At 38.5% G+C, this 20,305-nt stretch overlaps 1 protein-coding gene across 2 annotated transcripts in view; it reads right to left on the reverse strand.

Annotated features, from left to right (window-relative positions):
* ATE1 (arginyltransferase 1) overlaps positions 1-20,305 on the reverse strand; it is a 67,520-nt gene that overhangs the window by 4,304 nt on the left and 42,911 nt on the right. For both annotated transcript variants that reach the window (XM_014308434.2, XM_031059879.1), the window contains exon 10: positions 14,014-14,134. In XM_014308434.2, the coding sequence (XP_014163909.1) occupies positions 14,014-14,134 (121 nt within the window). The remainder of the gene's footprint in view (positions 1-14,013; positions 14,135-20,305) is intronic.

Below are 20,305 nucleotides of genomic sequence, written 5' to 3' on the forward strand. Positions count from 1 at the left end.
GCCCGAATTTAGTATGTGAAACTTAATGAAGGCTGCTTTACCAAGTTTGGAATGACTTCATTACTTCTATCTGTGTTTTGATTCCTGACATGAAAGCACAATGTGTTTCTTCAGACTCAACTGGGAAAACATGGTTTGAAGGAAGAAAATCTGAGTAGTACTTGCTAAGATTGTGCCCCCCACTAATTATTGTTGGCAATTGCTTTAGATAAACACCAAGTCAAAAACACTTTATGGCTTTCTCTCCCTCTTTGAAACCCATCAGGTTTTTGATGTGTGGCCAACACCTCCCTGATATCCCAATGGGTTGGTTGGTTTTACCACCAGCCCTTCTGCCTCTTCTGTTACATCCTCCTTGCTGAGAGTTCACCAAGGAAAAAATCTGCAAGTTTAGCTTCTGGAGGTGACACAAGTGTAAAGTTATTTTAACTTCTCAAATTGGAAAGTTTCTATTTACTGCACCTCTAGACTGACTCCCAGTCTGTGCCCTGGGATGGATTTAGGCCAAGCTGAGCCCTCACAGCTCCGTGCCAAAAGCACTTCAGAGCTGGTCCCTACTCACTGATATTCACTGATTTCAAATACTCCCAAAGCCTGATACTGTGGGTGAGTTAATCTCTAGCTTGCAGTGCTGCTGGCCCCATCTTTGATTTCTTTGAGGGACTAAAGCTACTGTACCTTGGTTTCAGTGCAGCCCTCCTGGCTCAGCTGAACTCTGTTCTTGTTCAGCATTTGTGCCCTTCCTCCACTTTTACTCTGTGCAATGAAAAATAACATTCCAAATTTCTACAACGATTACCTGTTCTCCCACTGACTCCCCTCAAAAATCAAAGCTTTAATAACAAAAATAACCTTCTGTCAAAGTACTTAAATGTATGTAACTTAAACTCCATCTGTAAAAGAAACCTTTCACTGAGATGTTAAGTAAAATAATGTCAGGTACATAGTTAAGCTTTTAGAGATGGCAAATAGGAACTTGTGTCACCATCATAACAAATCTGAAAGTCAGAACTCAGCCACCTTTCAGTTGCTGCTGGTCTGGAAGCAATATCATGAGAACTCAGGACACTATTCCCTTTAAACACAATTTAAATTTAAGCAGAATAAATTTAAAATAATTTAATGGAAAATAAAAGCAGATTGGGCTCTGGCACACTTTAACAAAGAAATTATTCTCCCAATAAGAAAAATTAAATATCTGCTCCTGCTGAGTGGCACACGGTAAAATCTGCTTTCTAGTCAAGATGATGCCAATTGAACTCAAACAGGCCTTCCCTGTGTGGCTGATGCTGGGATACAGCAACAATCACAATTCAAAATGAGACCAAATGCTTTATTAAAAAAAGCTCTTTGCTGAAAATAAGAAAAACCCCCATCCTTTTATTTCCAAGCTTTAGTGAAGAAATTTTATTTAGTGACTTACATTTCTGGAAAGATCCTGACTGATCAGATAGTGGAACAGTGTATTAGGGCAATTTTAGTAATTTCTGCAATTACTGAATACAGTACTGTCACCACTAAAAAGTTTTTTAAAAGTGCTTATTTTTTCTCCTCACACTTTCTCATTTTTCACCTCCTGAGCTGTTGATTTATTATATTCTACAGAAGAGACACTATCACTTGACACAAAAAATACACAAGGTTTCATCCTTTAATTCAGTTACATCTATCAGTATAGTCTGGATGCTAGATACACAAAATACAGAGCAAGCAATTATGTAGATTGAAAGTTCCTGTAAATTTAGGGAACTGGGCAACTGCAGCTGCCAACTGGAAATAGAAATATTATCCTGTAAGTCTCAGAGCTAAAAATACAGGTGAATTCTTACTGAATAAATTACCTGTCACTTCTTTCTTTTCTCCCCTATACTCCTAAGCAGCAAATTATTTATGCCTACTGAAATTTGAATATAGGAGAGATTTCACTTCTAATTCAACCTTGCCACTGTGACCCCATAAAGACTGCAGAGAGGTGTTAAAATGTTCTGTTCCCAGCCCCAAACCACTGCTAAATGGAATCCACACATGGAGGATTTCCTCTCTGAGAACACAAAGGGTATCAGACACGTTTCTAAAAGCCAGCAGAAAACAAAGCAGGGAGCAGGGGTGACCCAGAGCCTCTCATGCAATGGGGAGTCTGGGCAGGCTCTGGTCTGAGTTCCTGACCCAGCTCACTCATCCACACTCACCTAAAGGTGAAGTGGTAAAAATTTGCTTTCTATTCAAGAAGGGAATTTGCTTTCTATTCTAAAGGGCAGCCTCAGGCTGCACTCACCCAAAAAAAGGCTCCCACACTCCAGGGATGAGGAGGAGCATGAGCAGCAGGAAGCCCAACAAACTCCTGTACAGTTCAGTCCTTATTTCATTGCACAACCCAAATCAACTTCCCCCTAAAACTACAAGCTCCCTCCCAGCCAAAACATCATTTTCAAATGCTGATAAGCATTCATGCTGAAACACAAGCACGAAATAAGGAGGAGTGATTTCACCTTTTTTATTCACAGCAACAGAAAGCTGGACAGCAGTGTGCTCTTTAAAGAAATCCAGAATTTCATGGTCTTTTTCTTACAGCTCAGGGGTGGATTAGCATTTTTCTAACGTTATTTGGGGAAGCCCACATCCAAATATTTTTATTCTTCACATGCATTAAGCTTTATTATTACCCCCTAATATAAGCTGAAGTGAAAACCAGCTCCATCTGCTCAGAAAGCTGGGCAAGCACGTGCAAAGCTGGACAAGGGAGACTTGGAGAGCAGAGTGAGTTCTGCAGGAGCCTGAGAGCCAACGCAACGCTGAAAAAAAAAGAGATGGCTTAAAGTTTCTGTAGAAAATATTACTAAACAGCTTTTTGGTGGTGGCTGAGCTGGGCCAAGCTGGTTTTGATCAACAGTGATGTGGAAGGGCAGCCTGAGCTGCAGCATCCTGCGCTGCTCCTCTTTTGAGCCTTCCTCCCCTTGGACAGACTCCTCACAAAAATGACATTGTTTAATTTCTCAGGGGTATAATCTAGAGATGGAAGCAATCTGACTTTCCTTTAAAGTGATTTTTTCCATTTACAGGAAAACAAGTGAAGAAATGATTAAAAGTAAAGTGACAAATGTATTGATTTTCCCATTTTCTAAATAGGAGAAAGGACAACTGCCAATTTCCAAAACACACATTAGTCACAGGAAAATATTTCCTTATTTTCTGTACAGAAGGGACTCAGAATTAGCAAGAAACCTAACTGAAGACTGGCATTTCTAACTCACAAAAAGAAATGTGGTACTCCTGCTAAACTCTGAAATTTTTCTGTTTCTGATCATAAGTTTAATTTTCTTTAAATGCTCCTTCAACTCCCTAGAATCATGAAAGTATTTGGCCATCATCACTTCGTAATTCTGCATCCATATTACACAGAGAACCTGGATTTTTTCCCCCACCACAGCAGGATAAAATAGTGAAAGAAAGAAAGAAAGGAAAAGGCAAAGCACCAACCTAATTCAAAAATTAAAATATTTAAATCTGTGTCATTATTAGCTGAAACCTGTGATTCACTTTAAATCAGACAATGAAGGAAATTCACACTATAAATTAAATTTCCCTTTTGCTTAAAAATGGAATCTCAAAAGAATTATTTTACCTCTAAGCATTAAATTCACAGAACAAGAAGTCTGAAGATAAACACCTGACAACTGCTGCATTTCCAGCCCATGGATGTGCTGAGGTTTTGATTTTGTTTCATGTTGCTTGCAGTTTTTAATTTTCAATTTTGAAGCACTTAGGATTTGCATAGTTTTTAAAGATGAACAGAATGTTCCCATTTTTACAATCAAAGAAAAAAATTTAAAAATTCAGTTTACAGGGAGATTAAAAGTTTCATGATACTCAAGCTTTCAAACTAGGTGTAAAAATGGCAAAAGAAGCACCATCCCTTGCTGGTTACACTATGGTGATGTTAATTTATATGAGCAACACTACAGCCTTGTTGAATTTTTTTGTAAAGAAAAGCTACATCTGGTTTACATGACCTTGTCACAGTTAATGATCAATGATTTTAAAACAAAGAAACTGCAAAAGGAAGAAACACATTAACTTTTCAAATTTTATGACTGAAACATAGGAGATATTAATTATTGGAAATCAAAAATTATTTCACCGCAATCAGAAGCCAAATCTTTCTGACCTTTGAATTTAAGCTCATTTCTTACCCAATTTAAAGCATAATTTCTTTTGTTCACCAGCAAAGTACAGGATGTCATCCTCAAAAACAAAAGGGCCAATCAGCAATACACATTAATAGTCATAATTTATATAAAACAGTGAGCTGAAATGTACTTTTTCTCATATTGCTTCTTTCAAACTAGACTCGTACTTTAAGGAATATTAAAGACCCCTATGCCTTGGGGTACAAAAATACTAACTCAAACCAAAATAAGAGTACAGTTAAAATGAAGCATAAACAACAACACACAAAAAAATCCAATGAAAAGAATTCTTAATTAAAACCAGAAAGCACAAGTCACAAAGGAAGTACAGTAAAATGCTCAGGATATTCTCAATCAGCCAAATCTTTGCAGTTACTCTAACAAAAAAACAGGAATTTTTGAAAGCACTGATCAAAAAGAACATGTTTGTAAAGTATCAAAACACTGTTGATGATCCTTAAAACAGGGGAATTACAGTTCTACAGGTATAGGGATCCTTCAAATGGGCAAAGACAGGAAGTTGCAACGAGGAGAAATCCTGAAGGCATCTTCCAACCCAAACTTTGGGCTTTGTGCCTGAACTCCTACGAGTGGTTTACACCATGGAGCTCCGCGGCGAGGAGCGGTGCACATAAAACAACGGGCATAAAATTCCCAGTTTACTTGAGAAGCTCTCATATAATAGATTTATTCTAGCCCACCTCAATATATTGTCCTGGAGAAAGGTGACTGGAAAATGTCTACTGAAGGGCAAGATTTAAATCATGGAAGCACAGAATCATTCTGGTTGGAAAAGCCCTCAAAGACCATCAAGTTCATCCATCAACCCAGCACTGCCAAACCCACCAATCCATGTCCCCACATCCACACAGCTTTTAAAATCCTCCAGGGACTGTGACTCCAACACCGCCCTGGGCAGCTGTTCCAGGGCTGGACAACCCTTTCCATGAAGAAACTTTTTCTAATATCCAACCAAAACCTCCCCTGGTACAACCTGGTGCTGTTTCCTCTTGTCCTCCAAGGACTTGCTTTTTAGGAATGCAGTGCAAAAAAAAACTAGCAGTACCTGGGAAAATGTTAGTTAAATGGGACTGAACACTTCCCACCTGAAACAGCATCCAGAACCTCCAAGGTCAAGATACTATGACAACAATAACAAAAAAGGAATATAATCTAGTCAATGGCAAGTTGACAAAGATAACTTTTCTATTTTTAGATGTTCTTCCAGAGAACAAAATGAAGTAGTCACTTCAAAAGAAGTTGAATTGTTAACACTGTTCTTGATGACTTCAAATACGAGAAATGAGAATGTGAACTGCTAATGAAGAATATTAACTGCACACAAAGGGCACTTTGGCTTTGGGTTTTTTTTTTTCTATTTTACTACATTTTTTGGTTATCTAATCAACTCCCAGCCTTCAGTTTAAGTGCACTGTGCAGGCAAGGGCCCAAAGCAGGACCACTGCACAGGTACAGCTCTGTTTTGAAGTCAGGGGCACTGAGATGTTCTCACATCCCTGTGATTCTCTCATTCCTGTGCATGCTCTCCCTAACCCAGGTTCCCTGACTGCAGCTCCAGGCCCTCAGCAGCCTGCACAAGGCATTTCTGCGGATCAGAACTGGCAAAGTCAAAGCTTTACAGGCTCACTCATGGCCTGACCCATTTTTGATGGACCCCACAGGCATTTCTAATGCCCAGCTCTGATTCTGAGGAGTTTTATTTGCTCTGAGTTAGCACTGGGGAACCTGACCAAGCTTTCTGCTGCATCAGATGTGTGTCCTCCACACTTCTCAGGACCTTTGTTAGCTGAGCTTTTCTGCTCCTTGAAGCATCCAAGTTATTTAAAAGAACACAGGAATGTTCTGCATTTTAAGTTATTAATTTCTTTTCAGAGACAGAAGGGGAAATCACAGTTAAAATCCAACAAGCACTTGGAAACAGCACATGAAAGCAACTCTAAGTCACTGGCTAGCAGGGAATGAAAACTGCACAGATATCCTTCAGAGACTTTAGCATGAGACCTATCATCTGAGGAATATAATCAAAATGACTCTGCTACTGGTGGGAGAGACACATCAAACACATTATTGAATCTGTGAATTAATGGCTGAGAATAGCAATGCATCTGAAATGGGAAAGATTAGGGATGGTGACAATGGTGGAGATGAGAGGACAAGGGGGAATGGCTTAAAGCTGCAGGAGGGTTGGATGTAGATGGGATATTGAGAAGGAATTGTTCCCTGTGAGGGTGGCAGGCCCTGGCACAGGGTGCCCAGAGCAGCTGTGGCTGCCCCTGGATCCCTGGCAGTGCCCAAGGCCAGGCTGGACAGGGCTTGGAGCAGCCTGGGACAGTGGAAGGTGTCCCTGCCATGGCAGGGGAGGGACTGGATGGGATTTAATGTCCCTTCTAACCCAGGCCATTCCATGACACCATTCTACTATGAAAAGCCAGTACAAAAGACAAAAGTTAAGATAATGCTTTAAGGAGTTACAGCTCCAAAAAAATGGGAAGAAAACGGAAAAAATCTGAAGGAGCAAAAGAATTAAATACTATTTATTAAAATACCTGAACTGCATAGAAGTGAACATGGCAGAAAGCAGCCAGAGGATTTTTCAAAAAGAAGGGCAAAGTCCTCATTAAGACTGACATGTGAGGAGGAAAAAAACCAGAGACAAGAGTCAAGCTGAGAATTACAAATGCAAACATTACCATGAAATAGGAAAAATTGAAGCAATTGGCAGTAGCTTATCAGCTAAATAAATCAAATTACAGCAATCAATTTGCTGGCTAAATTAATTAAAACATGGAATCAATTACATTCCACGTGAGGAGCTGGGATGATGTCACCAGAGCAGGGAGTGAACGAGGATCATTCCAGAAGGTCTGACCCTGGCACAGGTTTCCCTGGTGGATGTTGGAGTGTGGCTCAGCACATGCCTGTGGTGTCCCTTCCATGGCTGCTCTGTGCCTGGGCCTAATTACAGCTGTTAACTTTTATCACATTTGGAAACCAGTCCCACATGCTCATTGTCCTCAGCACGAAATAAATCTGCACGATCGCTCTACTTGTCCCACATTATTGAACTTTTAATTTCTGCTCTTGTGCTCCTAACACCTTCTGCATATGGAAAATGATTCCTACAGGATTTGGCAGTCCCTGCCCTTCCCCACATTCTCCTGAATCTTCACCAAAAAAAAAAAAGTTAAAGCAGAATTATTTTTCTGGAAAATCAAATATCACAATGTTCAAAAGGTGTAAGAGTATCTTGAGCATAAACCCATGTAAGAATCATCTCTTCAATGCAAAGGGAAGTGAAGTATGCCAACATATCTTTATTTTTCAAGGAAAGTCCTCAAAAAAAAAAGTAATTTCAAAATACATCCCTTTGTTTCACAATCTCTATGACGGTCATTGTGGATTAAAACATTTTTGAGAATTTTGCAGTCCAAGCCAAAGGTTTCATGCACCACATCAGAAGTCAGACAATTGTGCTGCTTGAAGGGCACTGGTTTAGTCTGCTACATATATGTTAAAAGCAGAGATATTTAGAATATCAATCAATCCAAACTTTTAAATCACAAATATTTATTAAAGTTTGTATTTTCTAACCCACACACCAATTCACGTTGTGGTAGCTGCTTAGGACCCACAAATTAAGAGAATAACATTTCCTTTGTATTACAGAAGCACTGCATATGAGGCTAAAACCCCATGCCAGTCATTTCAATTTAATCCAAACACAGTAAAAAGTGAGGGAAAAATGTGCCTGGCTACACCTTATTGGCATTATCTTCATTGTTTAAACATCTCGTACACTCAAGGATCACACTGGATTTAGAAAGATGCATTCTGATGGCTCTAAGTGTTCATGAACTTAATTAGAAACAGAAACTTGTAAGATGTGTCTGTTCTAGGGAAGCTGCTAGAAAGAACTGGGATGTCTGTCTTTTTTTCTTGCAGAATTCAATTTCTTTTTCTTACAGAACTCAAATTTATTACCTATAGCTGTGATAATAGTGGAAAGTTACTTCTTTAGAAGATCTTAGTTCGTGATCCATCAGAGTTTATTTAAATTGTTTCCCAACTCTCTGAAGTACACAACACTATCTTAAAAAAAATTATAAGCAGCAGTTGTTGAAGAGCAAAGCAGCAATTTCTTCCAAATCAGATGATTGCAGAGTTCTGAACAATTGGCTTAATGTTTTCCATCTGCGACAGTTTTGCGACCACATTTTCATCATCTCGAGAAGTTCAGTGCATTTATCCTTGTAAACATTAATCTGCATCACACCACCCTTATAAACATTAACACATCCTGGCCTTTGCATTAATCCCTCTGCCTACACCCAAATCCCTCTGCCTACATCCATCCTACAGAGATATATCCCTTTGCCAGGGACCTGAACTCTGAGACGTGACCAAATGGCAACCACAGTTCACTCCCAGGACACAAATATGTGATCGTGGCTTTTCTGTTCAAAGGAGGAGGGGAACAACACCACTATCACACTAAGATACTAAATTTTTAACATATATTGTAAAATTAAACAGTCTCTGTACTGGATGGGAAAAAAAAAAAGTCAATAAAATACTTGTGTTCAAACACACAATAAGTATAAAACCTGTCTGAAATACTCTTTGGTAACAAAGTGCACTAAACATTGTACATTAAATGTTTTAAAAACACAACACTAGAAATTATAGTTATTGAAATACTTGTGACAAATTATTTTTCTAGTGGAAGCATTATGCACAAAAACATACATTTAACATAAACAGTTTTGTATAACTGCACATGCCTGTAGATTTCTGGTTTTATTTAAGTTTTATTTACTAGAACCAATAACACTCAGTTGCTTGAAAGAAGCATTAAGATACATAATGCAATCACTACTAAGAGGATCCAGAAGTTGTTAAATACCGGGATTTTTATTTGCATTTTACTATTCTAGTATTTTACTTTTTGCATTTTACTTTGCATTTCACTATTTTGCATTTTACTATGAGCAGCAGCATAGATAAATATACATATAAAGACGTACTTCTAAAAATCCAGTTTTTTCAGCTAAAAACTTTAAAAATCTGGTAAAAACATATAATAAATGTTATAAGATTAATACAGAGAAAGACTGGAAACCTGAAGTAATTTTCTTTAGTTCAGTAACCCAGAAATGAATGATCTGCTATGAACTCAGGAGGTATTACATGGAATGGGCTTTTTATAGTGATTCTTGTGAGTGTGAAGTGAGGATTTACTGACCTCTCCATAGCCTCGTGTGGTGTTCCAGGATTCTCTCCTGAGAAGGGGAGCTCAGCCACTGATTTTAGTGTTGGCCTGGGTTTAAGATTTGTTTTATTCTCATGGTTAAGGCTTGCATGTGAGCTCAAGGCGATTTCAAAGGCTTTTTGGTTGTCAACATCTGTCCTTTGTGCAGCCACAGCCCAAGCACCGGGAAGCACAGAGCAGACAAATCCTCTCCTCTGGATCCCACTGCCTATCGTCACTTTGGCTTGCACCAGCTGGACACAGCCTAAAGCTTGAGTTCTGCTAAGGATTTCCACTCTGCTGGAAGAAAAAAAGTCCTCGGTGCTGTGCAGAGGTGGCAGATGCAAAGCCTGGTGTGCAGCAAGGAGTGGAAGGTGGTTGCTGAATCATTTGGCTTTGTCATCTCTTTAAATGGTGTATCCAAATAACAGCCTCCCTTCACACCTCGACAAATATCTAGTAAGATGCTCAAGTTTGAATCCTACCATCACTTATTTCTTGCCCTTGTCAAGCCCTTCTTCTCATTGTTCTACCTCTATGAACTACTGCAAAATTCTTTCCACACTCTATCCGCGTCTCTGCCAGCTCCCACACCCCAATGACAACAGAAATCCTCACTTCCAAAGCTTCCCTCACTCTGCTTCACTCCATCTTCATCCCTAGCACCCGCAGGCAGCAATCTGCCTGCAGTTCCACCTCTGACTATAGGATCCTATCCCAGACAAGTTTATGTTTTCAAGGAAACTGCTATGTCTCTCCCCATATTCTTAATTTCTTCTACAAATCTCACACTGCAAAAGATTTCTCCATATACTCTGAAAGACAACTAAGAAACTTCCTTAGACCCCTCTCTTTGAAACTCTCCTTCCCAGCGATGTTTACAAAAAGGTCAGTTCAGTCTAATACTATTTAGTCTATTAATAGACTGTAATTTAGTCTACTATCATAACTGACCAGGAAACCCAGAAGTGCCTCTCTCTGTCTTTATCCCACCCTTTTGCATCCATCATGGTTTGTGTTAACCACACCCTCTGGAGCAAAGAGTGCCTTGTCTCCAAGAACACACAAAGGCAGAGGAGCCTGTGTTATGCATTTGTTATGTGCAATTTTTTTTTTTTAATGTGCTGAAGAAAATACTTTCATTTTAATTAATGTATTCCATTCAGTGCCATTTTGATTTGACTCTATTATTAGATCTGCAGGAAGTTGAACAGATGTGTATTAGCTTAGCCAATTTATCAACTTCAGCAAACAAAATGGTTAAGACAGAAAAAGCAGTGAAGTCCTTTTGAAGTGCAGCTCTCAAAGCTCTGCTCACACAGTTTCTGCAGACACAGGAAGGTGGGAAGCAGCTTCCACCACTGGGACTGCTGTGGGCCATGCCTAAAAATTTGGATAAAGCTTTTTCACCTGGGTAACAGCCCCACGTTCATCCTGGCTTCACCAAATACACCCCACATTCTGTGACACAGTCATGTAACTATGAAGGCTTTGAAGCCACCACTCTGAGTGGGATTGTATCTTTCCTCATCTGAAGTTGCTTTTTAAACATCTTGACAGTCCAGCACTGATGGGAAGAAAGATTTGAAGTTTCCCACTAATTTAATTACTATCCCAAAAATAGATATTTTACTCCATAAAGATATTTTTCACAGACTTCTCTCAGGAGCAACAAACTGAAAATCTCAACAGATATTAGAAAGAGAGAGAACATGACACTGAGTTAGTCTAGAAAATGGAAAGTGGAAGGACAAAAATATTGCCAGTATACCAAATAAATTATTTATAGATCTTTCCACTCTTATAAGAGCTCTTATTTCATGGGCAAAGCTGTTAGGGAAGACACCAACGATGTAGAACCCTGAGGAGCAGTTTTGGGAGGAAGTCAGTGGGTGTGGCAGGCAGACCATGGCCGGGAATATTTCTGCAAATGCTATAATGTGACTGGCTTCTGCTCATCAGTTTGATGTGTTATCAAAGTCACTGACTGCAGAGCAACCTTTTAATTAATTCTTCTTTCTTTAGCCTATCTCCATCTGTACTTACAGATGATGGCCATTAAATGAAGTTCAGCACTACCTCAATCTTCAGATTGCATCAGTATCCAAACCCTCCATTAGTGCACTGCCTCACAAACTACTCAGTTCTAAATAAATGCCTGGCTACTGGTTATTAATATCAGAATCTTCATAAATCTCTCTCATTTATAAGATGATGCCAGGTCTTCTAAATTATTCAAAGTGAACTGAACAAAAATAAAGAATCTGTTCCAAGGTATGAGTTATATAAATTGATACTTCCTTATACTTTAAAATAAAAAGGCACTTTTTATGAGTATCTTTTAATTTTTATTCCAGAAAAGTAAAAGTAGATCTTATTTAAGAAGGAGCTCTGCAATGTAATGTGTACGGATACTCAAAAATCCTTTTCATATTACAAAGGCTTGAAAGATCAAAACACATAATACATTCTACTGAACCTGCAATTGGTAAATTTATTATGTAAATTTTAATGATTTTTTTTTAAAGGAGAGAAAACACATTCAAAAATTGAGAAAATGCTGAAAACATGAATTATGTCTCATACTAATTATGAACAAATTATTATGAGACAATATTTCCCAAATTTTCTGCCATTACAGACAGCAACAGAAGATGGCCATTGCCAGGGACTGCTTCACTGCCCCAGGCAGCAATGAAAGCCACACCATTTCTCCCAGTTGTTTACTGGGCTCTGGTTATTGCCCTTGGTTTCAATGTTGGAAGTCCCACTCCTGATAAATCATGCCCCACTTAACAAACACAATTACAGACAGTGCCACAGAAAGCTGATTCAAGGGGAATAAAGCACACGATCATTTGTATTGCTCTTTTTAAAATTCACTGTAACTTCATTAAACTGGTATTAGTGACTGCTGGAGAGAGTAAAGAATGAGGATTTCACTGGTGAGAAATGGCTTCCTCTGAGCAGCAACCCAAACCCCCAAAGCCCACGAGCTCCCAGCAGGCCCAGAGCATCTCAACGTGCAGCTATGTTTTAATTTCCTTAAACCACAGGACACAAGTCCCAGCTCCAGCAGTGTCTGGAGTGAGATATTCTGGGCTGATAATGATGCAAAGCTTTGTTTCCCGTGGTTTCCAAACGCCTGCTATGCCACAGGGATTTCACACCATCCACAAGATGCTGCCCCTCTGCTGGCACAGGGTTATTAACACCTTCACAGGCACCAGTTGAGCACTCTCTCCTTTCTGAACGCCAAATACCACTGGCCTCCAAAATCATTCCCTTCTTCCTCCTAATTTTGAATTTTTTTCCCAATTTCCCCTCACCAATCTAACAATGATGGATTTATTTGAACCTTGCCATTGTACTTCTTATTATTATTATTATTATTAGTGTTTCCATTGAGCAACCAAGTAACAGGCAGAAGGTGAGCAAAAGCAAGGAACTCAACAGCATTTCCAGAACTTCACAGTCCTGCTTAAGCAGTCTTTTCAAATTCCTTTAATTTATTTACATCCTGCCTTTTGAACAGTTAACTGCCATGGGAATCTTACTAAACTACAGTAAAAATAAAAGGATCAAACAGTAAAAAAAAGTAAACAGAAAAAATGTAAAAAGGAAGAAGTAGCTGCTGAAGACTACTGAGATGCAGACAGGTAAATCTGTGTTTGGTGCCTAGAAACAAACCACAGTGCTTATAACCTGAATAATGCCACACATCTCTGAATCATATCACAGCCACACTCAATTGTTACTCACAGGAGAAAGAAAACTTCAAAAAGAGGATGTTCAACAAGTTGCAATTAATAGCAAAAGTTAAGTTATTCCCTTTCCCCCAGGCACCGCACCAAGCATGGTCTAACACAGCTCCCTTGGGGCCTGCCATTGGCCCAGAGAGTCAGTAACTAAAGCAAATTAATGTATTTTTTTCATTTGATTGCCTTGTTTTCCAGTAGCATCACTGCATTGTGCTCTGGTCAGTAAGAATTTCAACCAGTCAGTGCTGGTAAATCACTAAGTACCTGTTCTACACAATGTGTAAAACTATGTCACATTACATCAAGATGTTTAAGGTGCTTCTGCTGTTTACTGTGTTCTTCACATCCACATCAATTAAACTGAATGTTTAATTGATTGTGAAGCTAAATCTGCCACTCTGTTTCTTAACAAAAGCACCTGATGCCTTTAAGCTTCTCCAGTCTTTCCACTTCCCTGTATTGATTCCAGTTTAATTCCTTTATGCATTCATCCAACAGGAATGCAAGTGAGGAACAATTATTGTATTGGTTTTGTTCATGCCCAGAAGAGCAAATACAATTTGAAAATAATCTGAAAGGCAGCAATATGTGTTAATTTTGAACTACTTACAGCCTACAGGACAGAATATACTTAAAATGTGCAGCGCTTAAAAGATAAATGTTTGCTGCAGGAGCTGTGAATTGTACACTTTTTATCCTTTACAGGTAAGATTTCCATGCTGCTTCAGCAGCAGGCAATTTTGATTGATTAGAAGCAGACAGACAAATCAGAGCTATTTCATTTCTGCAGCCTCACCTGCTTTTCCATCCTGGTTGAAGCGGGAGTACTTGGAGTGCTCGAGCAGGGGCAGGCATTGCTCAATGGGTGTCCACACGTAGGTCTCAGGGCACAGCAGGTCAGAGGGCCTGTACTGACCCTGCCAAGGGGAAAAAAATGGAAAAAAAGAAACCAAAAAGAGAGCAGTCGTATCAGTTGCGCGAGAACTTTGGCTACAACCCGATTTTCCAAAGAGCAAGAATAGTTTTTAATCTAATCTACACCAAACGAGTGTTCAGTGAAATCACAGGCTTTAGTCATTTCAGCACCATCTCAGGAGCACAAACTCAACCTTGGCACGTGATGAAAATGTAAAATTAACATAACACACTTCCATGATATCCAAGATGAACTAGGAAAGTTTTGGCTTTGCTTACTGGAACTCTGTATTTAAGTTATTCTCTGGAGCTCTGCTGAGCTGGGGCCAGCACTAAAAAACTCAGCACCTCCAAAAGCAGCTCATCTCAAGTGTTGGTAATTCTAGCAAATAATGGAGACCAAAAAGGAAAAAAAAAACCTAATAGAAAAACCCCACTGAACAGTAAGCAGGACGCTGTTTTTATTACATTAGTGATGGAGCATTTATTTCATTGCTGCTTAAATAGTAACACTTTAATTCATGGAGCTTTTCCTGGATTAGCTTACAGGTAATGATTAGTGAAATTCTACTATTTTTTAGTTGATTTATTAAGAAGATATTCTTTACAGACATTCCCAGAAACTAAACAGCCTTAATTATTTTCCCTCCAGCTACACAGAAAATCACCACCTCAGCAATAATAACCTCCCCTAAGCAGATCTTCATTTGACTTAAAATAAGATTATTCAGTGGCCTGTAACTTAAATCAAAATTGTATCTTTGAGGCATTACTCATGCAATCCAAACACTCAACATTCAGAGCCATATGGCGGCAATAGCAAATTAATTTCTCACTTGCAAACTCATTACACATCTCAGCTTGAAAAACAGCCATACAGTAAAGAGAATGAAAAGGTTTAAGTATACAAATTCAAAATTAAAAGACAGGGCATTATCAGAAGTCACCTTGCAGCTGATGCCATTAAGAGTTCTTCACATCAACTACATTAAATGGATAATTAAGATTATCATCTTGAGATGAAGTTGATTTAAAAGAAAGCCTTCCATGAAGCTGAGCAAGCTTTGGGAAGGGACAACACAAAGTTCCTGTGGCTGCAGCCTGGAGGTGAAGACATTCCTTTAGGGACACCCTTAGGCAGTAACATCCAGTTCTGGAGAATCAGAACCACCAGAAATTCCCAGTTCTTTTTATATTCTTACTGTTCAACTCTTCATGATATTTAAAGAAAAATTAACTTTTAAAAAATCTTTCCCACCAGCAGTAAACTGTTGAGTAGGAAATACAAAAATTATCTGTGATAAGAAGTTATCATTGTCTGTGCAAAAAAAGATAAAAATAACCAAGTTTAATGCTGAGCCTTGTCAAATACCTGAGTAGATTTCAGAAAAGGTTTGTCTGACTGATTATCTCATTTGCAAAACATCCAGGACTGACTTGTAACTACTACTGTTGGTTTTGTTGGGGTTTTTTTTAATTAAAGGCAAATTTTTATATTAAATTAAAACAATATTCCTCCAATTCCATTCAGAAACTTAAACCTCAAGGCCCAGAAAATCCTCTAAAGCCAGAGAATGGAAGTGACATTTTAAAATAAACCACTTTGAAATGTTATGCTCTCTAAACAGAAATAGTTGAAAGCTGTGTGAAGGTAGTACTTAAAGAACTTTTAATCATCATTACCCAGATGAAACAGTTTAAGGACTTGGGGAAAAAATATGCCTTTTCAGTCATATTTTTAAAAAATTAGAACATAATTACTTGTTGATTTAAAGACATTTTCTCAACTGGCCAAGAAGGCAGAAATAGCCAAGGAACTGTCTTTCAGGGCTGTTGCTTGAACACAGAAAATACAAATGGCAAATTAATCTTTCCTAGTAGCATGATTTTAACTCATGGCTCTAAGAAAAGTCAGCCCAAGCACTCAGTTTCCCTTGAAGATCCTGCTCCCACATCTTGAGATTTATCACATTTGTGAATCCCACACATGAAAATCACTATGCAGCCCTATTCTAAATTTCCCACTTACTTCTGTAACATTACAGAAGTCTAAAATTAACTGCATTGCAGCATTACTGGTTTGGTTATAATTTAAAAAAACCTTTACCACTGAGCAGCACAGTAACAGGAAAAATTGATTATCCAACCCATTACTGTAGATTCAATATTTACTTCAGGCATCAAAATACCATAATTTGGAGAGGAAAGGGAAAAAATAGTTCTGAGGTGACTTCCTTTAGATGTTTTCTTACCCCAAAATTTAGGGGCCTGTTTAATGAACTTCCCTGGAGGCACGGGAGGGTGTGGGGATGACACATCAGTGACCCAGGACACTCAGCGGAATCAGAGGCAAAAATGAAAGAAGCCCTTGATTCTGTTTGATATCCTCCCTCCCCAGAAGTGTTTCCAAACACACCAGAGGAAGAGAGCTCTCCTGTAAAGACGTTTTATTTACTCTGTTGCTGAAACCCACATCCCATGAGTCGCCCCTCAGAGGAAGGGGAACCCAGGACGTGCCCAGGTGAGTTCCCAATGAACAGTGTTTGCACTGTGTCTATATTGAGGGAATTAAAAGGGGAACCCACATGACTTCATTACATCAAATGGAATTATTTCTGAGGGCTTTTGCCACCCCCCACCCTTTCCATAAGCACTTGCTCTCAATTTACTTACTTTCTTCAGAATACTTAAAACCTCATATTTACTTATATTTAAAACCAATATACTTATTTATTTGAAAATAAACCACTACAAACAAATCCACCTCCTACCTTTTTCCTCTCTCCCTTTATTCCTAGACTGCAAAACCACCTAAACCTGAGAACCCACACAGATTCTACTGCACATACATGAGCATCTGTACTTCAAGAAAAATGTTCCAACTTCATTACTCATTCTAAAATGATTACATCATCTAAATAAATTGCCTCTGAGCATATTATTTATATTCCTTCTTATTCTTAATATTGATTTGCAGCATACACCCAACATAAATCCAAAACAGAAAGGGGATCTCCTAAAAGGAAGTGCTGTAAAGGGATTTATCGCAGTAGAACTTAATCAGATTTGCAAAACTGATTTTGAAAATCATTTCTCTTTGGCTTCAGATTAAATCAGCATTCATTTCAGAAGTGATTCTGTCTATGGTAAGAGTCCACAACTGAAAGCATTTTGCTTTCTTTTATCTGATTATATACAAGCTCTAACACAGCAGAACTGTTTAAGTTGTCCAGACCATCTTGCGAATATTTAACTACAAGACTTTCAACAAAAAGTATCATACAGACCATCCCCAAGCACTTGTCTCAGGTTTCAGCTTCTCCAACCCAATACCACCTGCAGATGAAATGAACTCTGTCAATACAAAACAACTGCACATATTTCACTCTCTGCTTCTACATTTTGCCAAGAAATATCCAAGACACAAAATTTGCTTTTTCAGAATGTTTTTGGAATTAAAAAAACCCTGATATAGTGGAAGGTGATGGGAGTGGACAATCTCCAATGTCCTTTCCAATCCAAACCATTCTGTGCTATCTCCATCAGACTGAAGGGAATTAAATTCTTTACAGCACTATCAGGTGAGGTATTCCATACCTTTAACCATACTGGTTAACCTGTCCTTTTCCTAACTTTGCTATTTCTTCTTTGAAACAGGGGAAAGAGCCACAGGGGAAAACCTTTTAAATTGCATTGTTCAAGGAGCATAACAACCCAATGTATAACAAAGGTACAAATTAGATTAAAGGCACAAATTAGATTAAAGACACAAAAAGATTAGATAAACATACAAAAAGATAAATATCTGACTAATCTATCAAATGATTTGGCTAAAAAGCAATTCTGAAAATTAGTATAGCTAAGAAATTCCTGAGCACACGGTTCCTTCTACCAAGTCAACTCATTGCAACATAAATGTGACTGGTTTTTAATAAAAAATTCCTGCAAGATGTTTTATTGTCACTAGTAATTGTGGCATTTTTCTTCCTATATAATATAAAAGAGAGAACCTTCAAGGTGCTTTCCCTTATACAATTAGACATGCTGCATTTTAATTGGAAGCTTCTGGAAATAAATTTTACAGAGAGACGGCCAAGCCTAAATTAATACTTCACACCATGATGGTTTTTGTTTTACAGTTTTCAAATTACAATCAGCCAGAACTTCTCTGAACTTTCCACAGGAAGGGCAAAGGTTTTAATGAGACTTTAGTCTGGAGATTACTTTTAAAATATTTTGCAAAATCTGAGGGATTTGGTAAGCACTTGAGATGAAAAACACCAGCAGAGTTTGTTTTTGTAGTCTAAGTAAAACTTAAGATGTAAAACTACCAAGAAAGACAACAGTCTCAAAAATGAAGGTCAAGCACCAGTAGCACTGAGAAAACAAAACAGGAAGGTTAAACTCACATTTAATTCTTTTACCAGGTACAGTTTACATCTGTATTCTATTTTTTCACAATAAAGCTATTGATCTTTTATTAAAAGTGAATTAAGACTCCATTTCCAGCCAGCTGCCTAAGAAGAAATGCTCTGGCTACACAACCAAAGCAACCCCAAATGACCAAGAGCGACCCCTTAGAGCTGGGCAGTGCTGCCCACCACAGGTCATAATTCAGCTTTTCCCCTGAAAGCCAAGGCCTGGAAGCCCCAGCAGAGTGCTGCACAGCCCCCTGCTCCCTGATTTCATTCCACAAACAGAAATAGAGTTTATGCATCCCCAGGAGAGCCCTTGGCTGGTAACCTGACCTGCTGTGTTGTCCCAGGTGGGCTGTGCCAGCCCTGACACATCCCAACCCCTCTGTGCTTCCAGCCTCTCTCTCATATGGCATCCAGCTGTGTGAGCCCTAAAAGACTTCAGAAAAACAACAAAATCCTTGCCCCAAAACTACCCCCTCAAATTCACTCCCACCTCATAGTCACTGTTTTAAACGCCTTTTTAAACAAACAAAACCCCAGTAAGCAATAGGCACAGAATGAGGCAAGCAGCTCTGTTTATCCAGGAGAGATTGGCTGGAGACTTCACCTTTATCATCCAAAAGTATTCAGCTTCCAAGAAAATCTGCACCAAAGACGAGTTACATCATTGGGTAACTGAATTAACAAGTTGGATCTCACCAGGCTGCCTGAAATTGCAGTGCCAGCATCAAACAAGCAGAGTTTGTCCAAACTGCAAACTTTGAAATACTTATGGACTCCACATTTTTAGGATCCCAGAGCTGCATTCCTGAGAGCTTAGCCACCTTTCTGTTTCATTAAAGAATAATGTGCTGTAATCCCTGAAAGATGTTACAAATAATAGCCAGAATTTATTTTGCAGCTCACAGAACTCAAGTGCCAGTTCTTGCTCTTCAGAAAGATGTGTTCATTCTCATTGAGTTACATCATCACAAAATCTGTGCAATGGGAATTTTACAGGCAGCCAGGGAGCTGTAAGGTGCTTCCCAAGGCACCTCAAACATGGAAACTCAAGAGTAAACACCCACCTTCTCCCATATTCTTTGGAATATAAAACTCCAATGTAAACCTCCAAATTCCTGTAAGTTAAATGCAAATATAATTTGATGTTGTATTTCCAACAGAAATATGGAATCACAGAGTGGTTTGGGCTGGAAAGGACCTTTAAGGCCATCTACTTCAAACATTTATCTACATCAATTAATTACATCACTATTACTTGTAATTGTCTTTCTAAATGTTCCTCAGTGATGTTTAAACTGACTGTCCACAGCAAATTTGTCAATAATTTGCCAACTTGCACCTCTTTTTTATTTCCCAAGTCCATGTAATGTATTAAGAGAAATAACTGATGATAAACCCAAAGTGAAAATAATTCTGACATTTGTTTTTACATGTCAAACAAAAGAATTTCCTACAATTATTGACTATATATTCATACTTGGCTCTACTTCACTAAATATATTTTTTAAAAAATAGCATTTCAGAAGATTTTCATAGTGTCTTCCAGGTAAACAGAATATTTCAGGTAAGTGTAAAACAGATTAAGATAATGAGTGAAAGTCAAAAGGGAAGGCAGCCAAGTTTCACATTCAGCATCCTACATTATCATGCAATTATTTGGCTATTAACTACCTACATGCTCTTAACCCACCACACAAGTGGAATTAAATTAAGTTTATCTTAAATTTCACTGAGATTGAAGGTAAATCTCAG

Source organism: Geospiza fortis, unplaced genomic scaffold, assembly GCF_000277835.1.
Source record: "Geospiza fortis unplaced genomic scaffold, GeoFor_1.0 scaffold452, whole genome shotgun sequence".
Lineage (NCBI taxonomy): Eukaryota > Metazoa > Chordata > Aves > Passeriformes > Thraupidae > Geospiza > Geospiza fortis.